Source organism: Capricornis sumatraensis, chromosome 1 (assembly GCF_032405125.1).
Source record: "Capricornis sumatraensis isolate serow.1 chromosome 1, serow.2, whole genome shotgun sequence".
Taxonomy (NCBI): domain Eukaryota; kingdom Metazoa; phylum Chordata; class Mammalia; order Artiodactyla; family Bovidae; genus Capricornis; species Capricornis sumatraensis.
Genome location: NC_091069.1, coordinates 116,654,942 through 116,667,249, shown reverse-complemented (window position 1 = coordinate 116,667,249; position 12,308 = coordinate 116,654,942). Strand labels below are relative to the sequence as shown.

At 43.4% G+C, this 12,308-nt stretch overlaps 1 protein-coding gene across 6 annotated transcripts in view; it reads right to left on the bottom strand.

Annotated features, from left to right (window-relative positions):
• Positions 1 to 11,985, bottom strand: part of APP (amyloid beta precursor protein) — a 312,912-nt gene extending 300,927 nt beyond the window's left edge. For all 6 annotated transcript variants that reach the window (XM_068970376.1, XM_068970377.1, XM_068970383.1 and 3 more), the window contains exon 1: positions 11,800 to 11,985. In XM_068970376.1, coding sequence (XP_068826477.1) covers positions 11,800 to 11,856 — 57 coding nt within the window. In that variant the 5' untranslated portion in view covers positions 11,857 to 11,985. The remainder of the gene's footprint in view (positions 1 to 11,799) is intronic.
• Between the last annotated feature and the right edge of the window lie 323 nt (positions 11,986 to 12,308).

The following is a 12,308-nucleotide window of genomic DNA, read 5'->3' as shown; positions in this document are numbered from 1 at the left end:
CAACAACTGTTTCAGATACTACAAATTGTCAACTGTATTTCAGAAGGCAGTCTCTTGAAGTGATGAGACAAAATATTTTCTTTGCTAGACACTCCAAAAATAAAAGGAAAACCAAGATTTAGGATGATCAAATTGAACTAAGATTTCGATTACTTAAAGAAAACCAAGGGTTCAGAAAGAAATAATGCAGAAAATAAAACCTAGAGTAGTTTTTGAGAAACCAGGATATTTTAGACATTTCCTTAAGACAGAACCATGTACAACTATTAGGATGCGATTTAAATAAACCTTGAAGTGCTGGTAAAATGCCTGCTCTGTGTGTGTGTGTGTGTGTGTGTGTGTGTGTGTGCGTGCGCGCGCACTCAGTTGTGTCTGACTCTTTGTGACTCCACGGACTATAGTCCACCAAGCACCCTTGTCCATGGAATTTTCCAGGCAAGAATACCGGAGTGGGTTGCCATTTCCTCCTCCAGGGGATCTTCCCCATACAGGGATCAAACCTGCATCTCTGCAGTCTCCTGCATTGGCAGGCAGGTTCTTTTCCACTAGCACCACCTGTTAAGCCCATGTCCATATCAGGCATACTTTAAAAAACAGAACAAAATACCTCACCACTTAGCTGTCACTGAAAATGGCACTGGCCGGTAGATTCTTTACCACTGCACCAACTCAGAAGCCCCAGAATGTCTGAAGGTGAAGTGAAAGTTTGCTCAGTCGTGTCAGACTCTTTTGCGACCCCATGGACTGTAGTGCATGGAATTCTCCAGGCCAGAATACTGGAGTGGGTAGCCCTTTCCTTCTCCAGCGGATCTTCCCAACCCAGGAATCGAACCAGGGTCTCCTGCATTGCAGGCGGATTCTTTACCAGCTGAGCTAACAATGAAGCCCAGAAGTCAATCACAAATGCCCTAAGAAAATCTGAAATAGAGACAAAACATCCTGCATTAAACTTTCCCCTCATCTGCTAACAAGAATCAATGCACCGGTCCGGGTCAGCATTTCACGTTACATTTCTAAGATGAATAAGCAAATCAGCAACAGAGGTTACGTTTTAAGTTTTCTTAAAAAGCATAAACAATTTAACAATGGCAATAAACCCTGAGTCTTTTTCTTCTCCAGGAAAAGAAAAACAAACTTAAGCTAAAATATTTTTCTCTTCATTGGCTATTTATGAAGTCAATAAATACAACTAAGAACACACACACACAAGAAATACTCTCAAGAAGCTGAATACTTCCCATCTGTATCCTTTTACAGCACCACCCAGAAAATTCACAAAGATACAAATTTGACCTTTGTCCAGGCTCATGAAAGTGAAGTGAAATGTTCAAATGGCAAATACAGACAAGGAAAGGAATTTCTTGGAAACTGGGTGGGTCTGCTTCCTACATTGTTTATTTAAGAGTCCTCCCTATTCATTATCTTTGTCCAGGATGTCTGGAATGGCCCTGTTGACTAATAACTCAGTCCCAAGTTCCAGGAGGGCTTCCCTGGTGTCTCAGAGGTTAAAGAATCTGCCCACAGTGCGGGGGACCTGGGTTCGATCCCTGGGTCAGGAAGATCCCCTGGAGAAGGGAATGGTAACCCACTCCAGTATTCTTGCCTGGAGAATCCCATGGATGGAGGAGCCTGGTGGGCTACAGCCCACTGGGTCGCAAAGAGTCGGACACGACTGAGCGACTTCACTTTCACTTTCAAGTTCCAGGAACTTGCACTACCTCAAGGTAGCTTTTGCTTCTACTGTTTGAGCCATCTAATCACATGGTCACCCTCTGAGAATTCCCTCCTCGCATACTTCACTGAACAAGTATGCAGTGATTCCAGAATTACAATTTTGTCACAAAACAACTCTTGAAACTGGAGCAATTCACAATTCCTCACACCAACAGAAATACACAAGCTGCCTTCTTGTTCAATCATCTTATCAATTAGCCAAGAACCCACCCTGCACAAAACAACTACAGGGTTTTAAATTTTAGTTCACTTTTATTGGATTGAAATTTTCTGGATTCCGTGGTGTAAGAGGATTTAACACTTGACACAAAACATTAAAAACCACCCTGAGAAAACCCTGGTAAAACACAAAGTTAATCATAATGACCTCAATTAGATTTTCAGCGCCTGTCAAGTTAGTAGCATATAGTGGGATGGCTTCAAGCCCTTGAACTTGAAAAGCACAATTCCTTGAGAGTAGAAATAACAGAATTTCAATTTTTTTCTTAAAGAACCAATTTTGATCCTAGTTCACACTAATGTAAAAGGCAAGTATTAGCAGTAAAATGGCAAAAAAAAAAAAGAAGCAAACTGCAAAAAGCCAAATTATAATGAAATTTTCATTTTGATGGCCGCTCAATTTCACTCCAATACACAATGTCTTCTCTCTAAATTTCACTATCTTGATCAAAGAAAATCATTTCTAAGCACCTTCAGCTGAAAATGTCCCAATCAATCAGAGGACTGATGAAATATTTCAGGAACAAGGCATTTTTTTTTTTTTTGGGGTCAACTGAATGTCTGAAATAAAGAGTTGCAAATGAAGTTACTGACAGCATTTCATATCCTTTTCACAATAAAATGTTTTAGAAAGACTGAAAGAGTAAATCTTATTTAAGAGGCTTAATTTTTTTGGTTAGACTTGTAGTTAGGTGTCATTCACAACTTTTTTAAACATAAGAAAAGCTAGCTTTCAAGAATCAAACATAATTATCACTACAGTATAAAATTCCCAGAGTCTTCATTTAGAAAATTTGTCAAGTGTTTAGTAAATACTAAATGTAAGGCACTGCAGTGAGCTATGAAACAAATTACAGGAAATAGTCTGTGATCAAGTTTAATGTTAACTTCTCTGCCCCTCTATTTTACTTTTAATATCTAACCACCAAAGTACACCCTTGTTCCTGGTTATGGTTTTACACCAAAGTGAATAAATAGTTCTTTCCTCCAGATATCTAAGTTTACATTTGGGTCAGAGAACTTTCCTGATAATACCATATAAAGTATCACATTCATGGCAGATTTCCACCCCGCATTCACTGATGATATCCTTGCCCAACTTAATTTTTTCCAAGTTTTCTACTACTTTTTATTCTTCCATTGCTATTTATTCTGTCTACCCCTCATTATACTGTAAACTCCCATGAGGGGAGGGACCTCAAAAACACTGGTTAAATGAAGGAGTGAATTTTCCTTTTCTGGCTGTGCTCATAAAAACCTAAGTTTCAATGTATGAAACACACTAGTAACTTCTCTATAAAATCTGATTTTAAGTTGCTCATTCATCTAATATGTATCAGAATAAATTATTCCTAGAATGATTAGTCTACATATATGCAAGTTTCTGTGGAAGTCTCTTAAAAACTCATCACTTACATCTTCAAACCAATACACTGCAATGACAAAACTATTTGCCTAAAAAAAAAAACAAGAAATTAAGAGCATCAGCATGAGAAATATTAGCTCTCAAATATAGCTTTTCCTATGATAAGTTTTTATGTTAGTCACTGAAAAATTAAGCAAAGATTTCAATAAGTTTGCAGCAGTTTTAAAGGCTCAACCTCCAAAGTAGATAAAAAGAATTTTTGTTGAAAGATGAAAAAAATCAATGTTTACAATGGCAGTTATCTATCTTTATCATGTGTGCCTATTAATTCCATTACAAAACAAAACAATAATTGTGCTTTTGAAAAGCTGTCCAATGATAAGAACAAACACAAAAAGTCCTTTTTTAGACTAACCAAACCTCAACCAAGACTACTATTTTCTTCATTTTTGACTAAAACAAAAACTACATTGTCCTGTTAATTTTATTGTAACCCAGTCATACGCAGACAGGAGAAACAACAAATGAGTCAGTGGTCACTTGGGGGTAAGAGGTCAGGCCTAAAGTAGACAAATGCATAGCAAGGGTAACCTCTTGTCTGTACTCCCATAAAATGTCACTCTGGGGTCAAAATATATCTTTAAAGCTTTGAAATTTAACAAATCACCAAGAGTAACAACGCATTTTCTTCACTTCATGCAAATGACTTTTCTTGATAGAGTATAGATTTCTTATTCTTATAAACATCCTTCCCAAGAATACTGGAGTAGGTTGCCATGCCCTCCTCTGGGGGATTTTCCCCACTCAGGAATCAAACCAGGGCCTCCTGCATTGCAGGTGCATTCTTCACCAGCTGAGCCACCAGGGAAGCAAGGATGAAAAGTAATTTACCAGTCCTGATCACCAAAGGTACCTTAAACATTCTTTAGTGGAGATACAATGTAGATTTCTATGGAAGCAAAATGAAAACATAGGAACATAGTATTAGATTCTCCATGAAAGAGACTCAAGCAAAGAACAATTTCATATCAATAAAATAAATCACTAAAAAATTTTTTTTCTTGCTCAGATTTCTCAGCTAAATGCCACCTCAACTAGAGAAGAAAAAATAAATCGTGAGAGAAAGACCACACGGAAATGAGAAGATACAAACACCGGGGTTCATCACTAAGAAGACCTAAAGAGTTCTACGATTTGCTCATCTATAAAATAGGTTTGTTGTTCTTTTCCCTTTTCTGAAAAGTTCATCTTGCTTATTCTCTCTCCCTGCTCACAGACCCTGCATATGTGGTTGTGGTACTTTCATTCCTTACTGTATCTGCTCTTGAGAAGCATGCTGATTTCAAACATAGCTACAATAACTGCATCTTCCTATTTGAACCCACTTTTTTGATCCAGCAGGGCAGTCATAAATGAAATACATAAATTGTAGTGACAAAAAAATATATATATATAAACTCATTTGGACTTCACTTATTGATTCTTCAATACGTTGATCATACCCTAACCACAGTATCACCAATTTGGGGTATCCTTAAATATCTTCAGCCTAATTTTGAAACTGGGATTGCAAACCTTTTATAATGAGCAGAATGTGCTGATTTAAGAAGTATGCTTTTAATTAAGCAGTAGGTCACTACTAAATTTTATAGTAGATCTCTATAGAATTTATCATCATCTAGCTATTAATATCAGAGAAGGCAATGGCACCCCACTCCAGTACTCTTGCCTGGAAAATCCCATGGACCGAGGAGCCTGGTAGGCTGCAGTCTATGGGGTCGCCAAGAGTTGGACACGACTGAGCGACTTCACTTTCACTTTTCACTTTCACGCATTGGAGAAGGAAATGGCAACCCACTCCAGTGTTCTTGCCTGGAAAATCCCAGGGATGGGAGAGCCTGGTGGGCTGCCGTCTATGGGGTCGCACAGAGTTGGACACGACTGAAGCGACTTAGCAGCAGCAGCTATTAATATGGGCTTCCCTGGTGGCTCAGAAGGTAAAGAATCTGCTGGCACTGCAGGAGACCCAGGTTTGACTCCTGGGTCGGGAAGATCCCCTGGAGAAGGAAACGTCTACCCACTTCACTCTTCTTGCCAGGAGAATCCCATGGACCAGGGAGCCTGGTGGGCTACAGTCCATGAGGTCACAAAGAGTTGGAAAAGACCAAGTGATTGCGAGAGAGAGCTATTAACATAATTCATTTTATTTTGAAAGTTGGTTTCTTCCAAAAGTGTTGCCTTCTCAGGCAGTCTTGCTTTCAGGTTTCCTTGTCCTCTGGTGAAAATTATTTAAAGCTTCCAATCTAGGTAGGACCAAAATTCTTTTGCTGGCATCTGATATCTTCCTTGGCCAAACTGGTTTATTCATTTTCTAGGGAAGGTTATACTGAGAATTAAACCAAGTTATTCAAAGCTCTCTGCACACAGCTGACAGTCAATAGCTGAGTTAATAATCAAGCCAGAATATAAACTTGCTCAGTTTTAGACATGTGTAGCTAGCTGCCAGGGTGCACATATTTAAAGTAGGTCTTACTCATTTGTGTAACAACTGCTTATGTTTTTTACATATTTCTGTACTGTTCAAGTTTTTCTATAAGCATGAATTGTTTTAGGGCTTTTCAAAGAAGCCAACTAAAATACAAAATAAATATGAATATTTAATATTTGTGTATGTTTTAATTTTATTTGTGATACAAATTTTATCTCCAATGTCTTTTTTAAAATTTAAATCAAATTAATTCATTCTTCTCATGAACAAATTGCCAAGTTCCTATACAGTCTTAACTGGTTGGTAAGTGCATTGGTCAGTAGGTGAAACATCATATAAATTTTAACTTTCAACAATGTATAGGATTTTACATCATCATCATCATAAACAGTAATTGTAACTAACATGGGCTTATAAGATGCCATCTTGTTATATATTAACTCTTTATATATTAACGCTTTCACTGTTTCAAGCATTTTACATACATATTAACTCAATCTTCAACAACCATAAATATTATCCCCATTTTGCAGAGGAACAAACTGAAGTATGAGTTAGCTCACAGTCAATAGCCTGACCAATGTGGAATGCTGCCTTCCTAGGAAACATGAAAAATTCCACGACTAGGTTTCTGACCTGACATTCTATTGGTTATCAAAATCAAGGCTATAAATGCAGGAACGATTACAGTACTTTCCATAGAGCTGGCTTTTAAAAGCCTCTCATTTTGTTCATTTCAACCACTATCTTCTTCCATAAAATACTATAATCCTAGAAATGCTCAAGCTAAATCTGTATTTCATGCTTCTTCCAAATGTAGCCACACAAAATAAGTCTAAGTAAAAGAGCCTCTTATTTCCCATCTCAGCTAAGAATACATACATGAAACTGAATCCTCTGTACCCCATTCTAACTATTCAACATCCCCTTTTCACAGATCTATTACTTCATAAACACATCCAGGCTGGGTTTTTTTTTCTTTCCTAATGAATTACTTTATTCCTAGAGCAGTCCATTCAAATCCAGTTTATCGTGCATGTCTACTTCTAAAAAGGTAACAGTAAGCATATCTATTCACCTTTAACCTTTTTTCAAAGAGATCTTTTTTCAAAGGAAAACGTCAGGGTCTTCACTGAAATGGCTGTTTCTTAAAGCATCCACATTAAATTGAAGAAACAGTTACATAACATTTTCCCCTTCATCCTGGTTTTCATTTCCAAATTCAGTTTGAGGGTTCAGGTACTATTTGCTTTCCTTTTACTAACAAATACAAGGAGAATGAAGAAATATACATTTTCTGGCTTAAGCTTGCTACTCATTCAGGAGGACGGGGGCTCTAGTCATTCCATCTCTTTGGCCGTCTCTGCCTGCCAGCCTATCTTCCTCCAGCCACTGAGGAGGGTGTATCTGGATACGAACCATTAAGCCACAGGGTGACAGCATCCCCGAGGATTTGCAGAAGATGGTGTGAGTATCAATTCCCACTCCATCCATATGGAAGAATGTATGGAGGAATACTTCCACAAGCATGTGAGGTCCTACTATGAAAAGAAAACCATTTCATAGTCAAGTGGAACATGAAGGTAGAAAAGAACCAGGAAAAGAATCAAAAAACAAAAGAAACATTTTATTTTCCCCATGTTCCTTGCTGCTGCCCAGTGAATCAGTTTGTTCATTGGGTACCCACTTCTTCTGTCAAGGTTCTAATGAAGATGCTGCATCAGAGCTCTTGGCCCCTCAATCCTTATTTGGAATTCCCTATTCCTCTCCCGGGCCTCCCTGGTGGCTCAGGGGTAGGTAAAGAATCTGCCTGCCATGGCAGGAGACCTGCGTTCGATCCCTGGGTCAGGAAGATCCCAGGGAGAAGGAGATGGCAACCCACTGCAGTACTCTTGCCTGGGAAATCCCCTGGAAAGAGGAGCCTGGTGTGCTACAGTCCACGAGGTGGCAAAGAGTCGGACATGATTTAGCATCTGAGCAGGCACTCCTCTCCAGGGTGTATCCTACACCTTTGCCATCTGTCCCATCTGTCACAGTTCATGAGCACACATGTAGGATGATTTGTTTATCCTCTGTCTTTCCCACTAGACTGCAAGCTTCCTGAAGCAAGTGACGGTTTTTGTTCACCAGGCTATCTCCAGAGCTATAGTCCAGAGTTTGGCCCCAAGGGACTCAACTTAAAATGGCCCTAATGAATAAATAGGGACACAAGGAAAATCAAATCCCACAATGGCTCTGCCCATATCCTCAGGGGTATGTGTTCGGGAGAGAGGTGTGTAAACAGATACTATAAATGCAAAGACTTAAACTCCCTTCCCCAAACCTAAGATACAAATCTAGCTGGAAAGGAATCATCAGGAAATTCTCGAGGATTATCTCATCCCATGGTTCCTTTATTCCTTATATACAGATGTTTATACTGTTAATACTTTTACTCAGTATACCACTTAATCAGCACTTTCCTCTTGGTACTTAACATTTTCTGTTTTCTTTTATAATCATGTGCCTGTCTTATTTACTCTGCAAACTTCCTGGGAACAGGAGAATACAGTATGCAAGTCAAAGTAAACCTTACATCCTAGAGCTTTATTTATAAAGTACATGTGTAAGGTTTACCTTTGCATTTGTAACTGATACAACCAGGCAGAGATTAGAGAAGTATAGTAATCGAAGATGCTTTCTAAGTCTCTTAAAGTAATACATCTCCCCACCTAGATCAAATGTGCAGAAAGAGACAGTAGATTTCTATTGAATTTTACCATACTCTTCAATGGTAGTTTAACAGCCACAGGAAAGGTACGTAATAGCTCTGCTTATTTCAAGAATGACTGACACCTTCATCTTCATAAAAATATCTGCACAGAAGTCTCTAGTACACCATAAACATAAAATAGAGGCCCTCTAGCAAAAGGGAGAAAGCCTTTTTCATGAGGATTACCTCTACATTTTTATTTTTTTCTTTTCCATATGGTTTATTACAAGGTATTGAACATAATTCCCTGTGCTACACAGTAGGACCTGTTAATTATCTATTCTATATATAAGAGGTTGCATCTGCCAGTCCCAAACTCCCAATCCAACCCCCGCCTTCCCCTTACCCCTTTGCAATCACGTCTGTTCTCTATGTGAGTCTGTCCTGTTTTCCTTCAAACCAACAGTCAGTGGACCTCATCCTTTCTTTTCAGTCATTCCTAATTTAACCTTGTGATCTATTTAGTCATATGTTTCTCTTTATTTCCGCAGTCAGAACCAGGGATCATTATTCTGTCTGGAGTACTTCTCTGCAGTACTAATGGCCTCCCAAGTGCCCATCAGGCACCTCTGCTCAACAGGGTGACAAGACAGCCGCTTGGGTGCCCTACGGTTATCATGGCTTCCCACTGGTCAGCCAGAAATGGTGACTCCTTATAGCTCACCATCGAATCTGAGCTTCCCAATTGTGAGCCCAGGCATCCACCATTAGGGCTGTTCTGACCAGTGTGAGTAGGTATCTATACTCTCTAATTAGCACCACAATCAAAGCAGATACTTGTGAATTAGGTTAAACCCCACAATACTGGAAAATAAAATTTAAGAGGAAGCCAGTTTAAATAAATGTCAGGGCCTTTTTAACTCATACTCTGTCACTGTACCAGGGAAAATCATCAGCTCAGGTAAAATGATGCTTTTCCCAGAGGCCGAGCACCCTGTGATCATTGCCCTTATTCATTTCTTGTCTCAAGTCACCTGCAGCAGACCTATTTTCTAAGCCCTACAAAAGACAGTCAAGTTATAATTAACATCTTTTCAACGGACAGTGACTGAGTTCCAGAAATCCCCTCAAACCTCATCAGAGTGAACTGCCTACCTTAACGCCTTGCAAAATGAATTAACATGCATCTCACCTCCACCCTTTGAAGGAGGTGACAGTAACCAGTGAAAATGTCCAAACAGATGGAAGAGCAAAAACTGCAAACAGGCTGAAAAAGAAATCTGAATCATATTTGCCTCTTTCACACAGAAAAATATACTGCTCAAAAAATGTAAACATCTACTTTTTGACAAAAGTTTCAACTATAAAAGCTTTTAATTACTTAATTTGTGTCTTTCAACATGTAATAAGACAATAAGAAAACAAATAATTGTAGGAGTAAATTTTAAGTACTGAAAAAAGCCTAGCTCCCTTAATTAAATGCATTTTTTAAAACAGAATAACCAAATTCTCCAACTCTTAAAACAATCTGCCTTAACGAGCCCCGAGGTGATTCTTGAGCCACTGGTAGGAAAAAGAAGAGGAAAAAGTTCAATGACCTTGTAAATTAGGGACTAAAACGCTGTCCCGGTGTGAGAGTCATACAGTCTCAGTGGAATTACAGGAAAACGAAATTGTTTTTTTGGGAAAATTACCACAAGGAAGGGGAAAAGTTGGGGGTAAAAACGGGGAAGGGAGGTGACGAATGGTAAAATACCTAATGGGAACCCAAACGATGCAAAATTACGACCTTTTTTTGCCCCAGCTGTCAAGCAAACAACTTATAAGCATCTTCAGATAAAAAGGAAAACGGTGATTTGGCACAGGCGTCAGCTGAACGTTGGGAGAGTTGGATGAATGGGGCAGACTTGTTATATACACCTAGTGGTGGGTGGATTTCCCAGGCTGCAGCCTCCACAGCTTTTCTTTGCTGCACTGCAGAGGCGCCATCTTCTCCGTCTTAATCTTCGCTCAATTTCCAGCCTTTTATGTGCACCCTAAAAAAAAAATGACCCCGAGGACCCTCCCCAGCAGCCCGCGCCCCCCGCGGGGAGCTAAATCACAGTATCCAGCGCTGCCAGGAAAGTGGCCGCGCCTCGATCCGACAAACGCCTTCTTTGATGCACAGGAGGGGAGAACTCGTGCAGCCCCGCCACCCGCCCGTGCCCTTTCCAGACGCACGCCGCACTCTCCGCCTATTTTTCCCTCAAGGACTTTGCAACCGAGAAAAGAATGAGCCAGCCTCGGAGGTGACGGGGGTAAGGAGGGGAAGATGAGGGGTTCCGAGACGCCGCCAGCGCGTCCCCCAGCAGCGCCCCAGCCCCCGCGGGGACGGACTCGCAGCGCGGGGAAGGGAGTCAGGCAGGACGCTCGGGTGGCGCCCAGACCACCGCGCCCCGGGGCTGGCGAAGGCGGGGTGTCGCGGCTTTTGTTCCCGGGGACCTTCTCCCTCTCCGGGTGAATCCGAGGGTGCGCGCGAACGCCCTGGATGTCTAGGCTTGGGGAAGGTGCGAGGTGGTTGTGGGTCTCCGACCCCTCCCATCTCTCGCAACTTAACACAAAAGGGAGACGCCGAGAGGCACAAAGTTTGCCCGCGGAGGGTGGTGCGCGACCCTCCTTGGGGTCGCCCTCGGGAGCCTCCGCTATGAGGACGGAGGAAGAGGTCTGGCGAGGAAGGGGTGGTGGGGATGGGAAAGGAAGGTGAAACAGGGCGGAAAAGGCCAAGGGAAACGAAAGGGTGGGGTGGGGGGTGCCCAGCCTCCCCGAGCCGTCCCGACTCCTCCTCCCCCGGGCCCGAGAGAAAGGAAAGGGCAGCGATTAAGAGCTGGGGACAGAATACAGGGACTCCTGCGTTTTCGGTTTTCCCCACGTGTTCTCTCGGCCCCCACCGCCCCATCTCCCATCAGTATGTCTCTTGCCTCCCCCGGGCCCCGGCCCCGAGGAAGGAGTGAATCAGGATCTGAGCCTAAGAGAGCCTCCTCCTCGACTCGCGCCCACCGAGACTGGCGCGGACCCCGGGGCCCGACGCCTCGCCGGATCTCTCTGCGCCGGCCGGAGCGTGGGTCCCCGGGGCAGGGCTGGGCCGGAGGAAGAGATGCGCAGGGCGCCCGCAAGCGGGGGCGTAGGGCGCAGAGCCGAGAGCGGGGCCCCTCGATCGCTCCCCCCAACAACCGCCCCGCTTCTCTGGATGAAAGAGGGAGCCGGTCCCCTCCATCCTCCACCTCCCTCCACCGTCACCCCATTCCGAGGCGCGGCACTCACCTCCAGCGCCCGAGCCGTCCAGGCGGCCAGCAGGACCAGTGCCAAGGCGGGCAGCATTGCGACCCTGCGCGGGGCACCGAGCGAGCTGCCGTGCGAGGAGGATCCGCCGCGCCCGTGCTCTGCCTGTGTCGCCGCCGCCGCCGCCGTCTCCGGTGGCCCCGCGCTCTGCTGCTCCGGGTGCTCGCTCTCCTACCGCTGCCGAGGAAACTGACGGAGCGGCGGCGCGGCGGCGGGGCTCGGAGCCCGGCGAGTCAGCTGATCCGGCCCACCCCGCTCGGCACCCGAGAGAGACCTCTAGCGGAGCCGCCGGGGAGCTGCGCCCGCTCGGCCGGGAGGGGCCCGCGCCCCCGAGGCGCCCACAGGTGCGGCTCCTGCGGCTCCCCCGTCTCCCCCGTCTCCCCCGCACGCGCCTTCCCGGGCCTCCGACCGCCCGGGCCCCGGAGCAGTAGGAGGGAGAAAGCTGGGTCGGGAGAGGGATGGTGCAGGGGCAGGGAAAGGGGAGTCCTAGA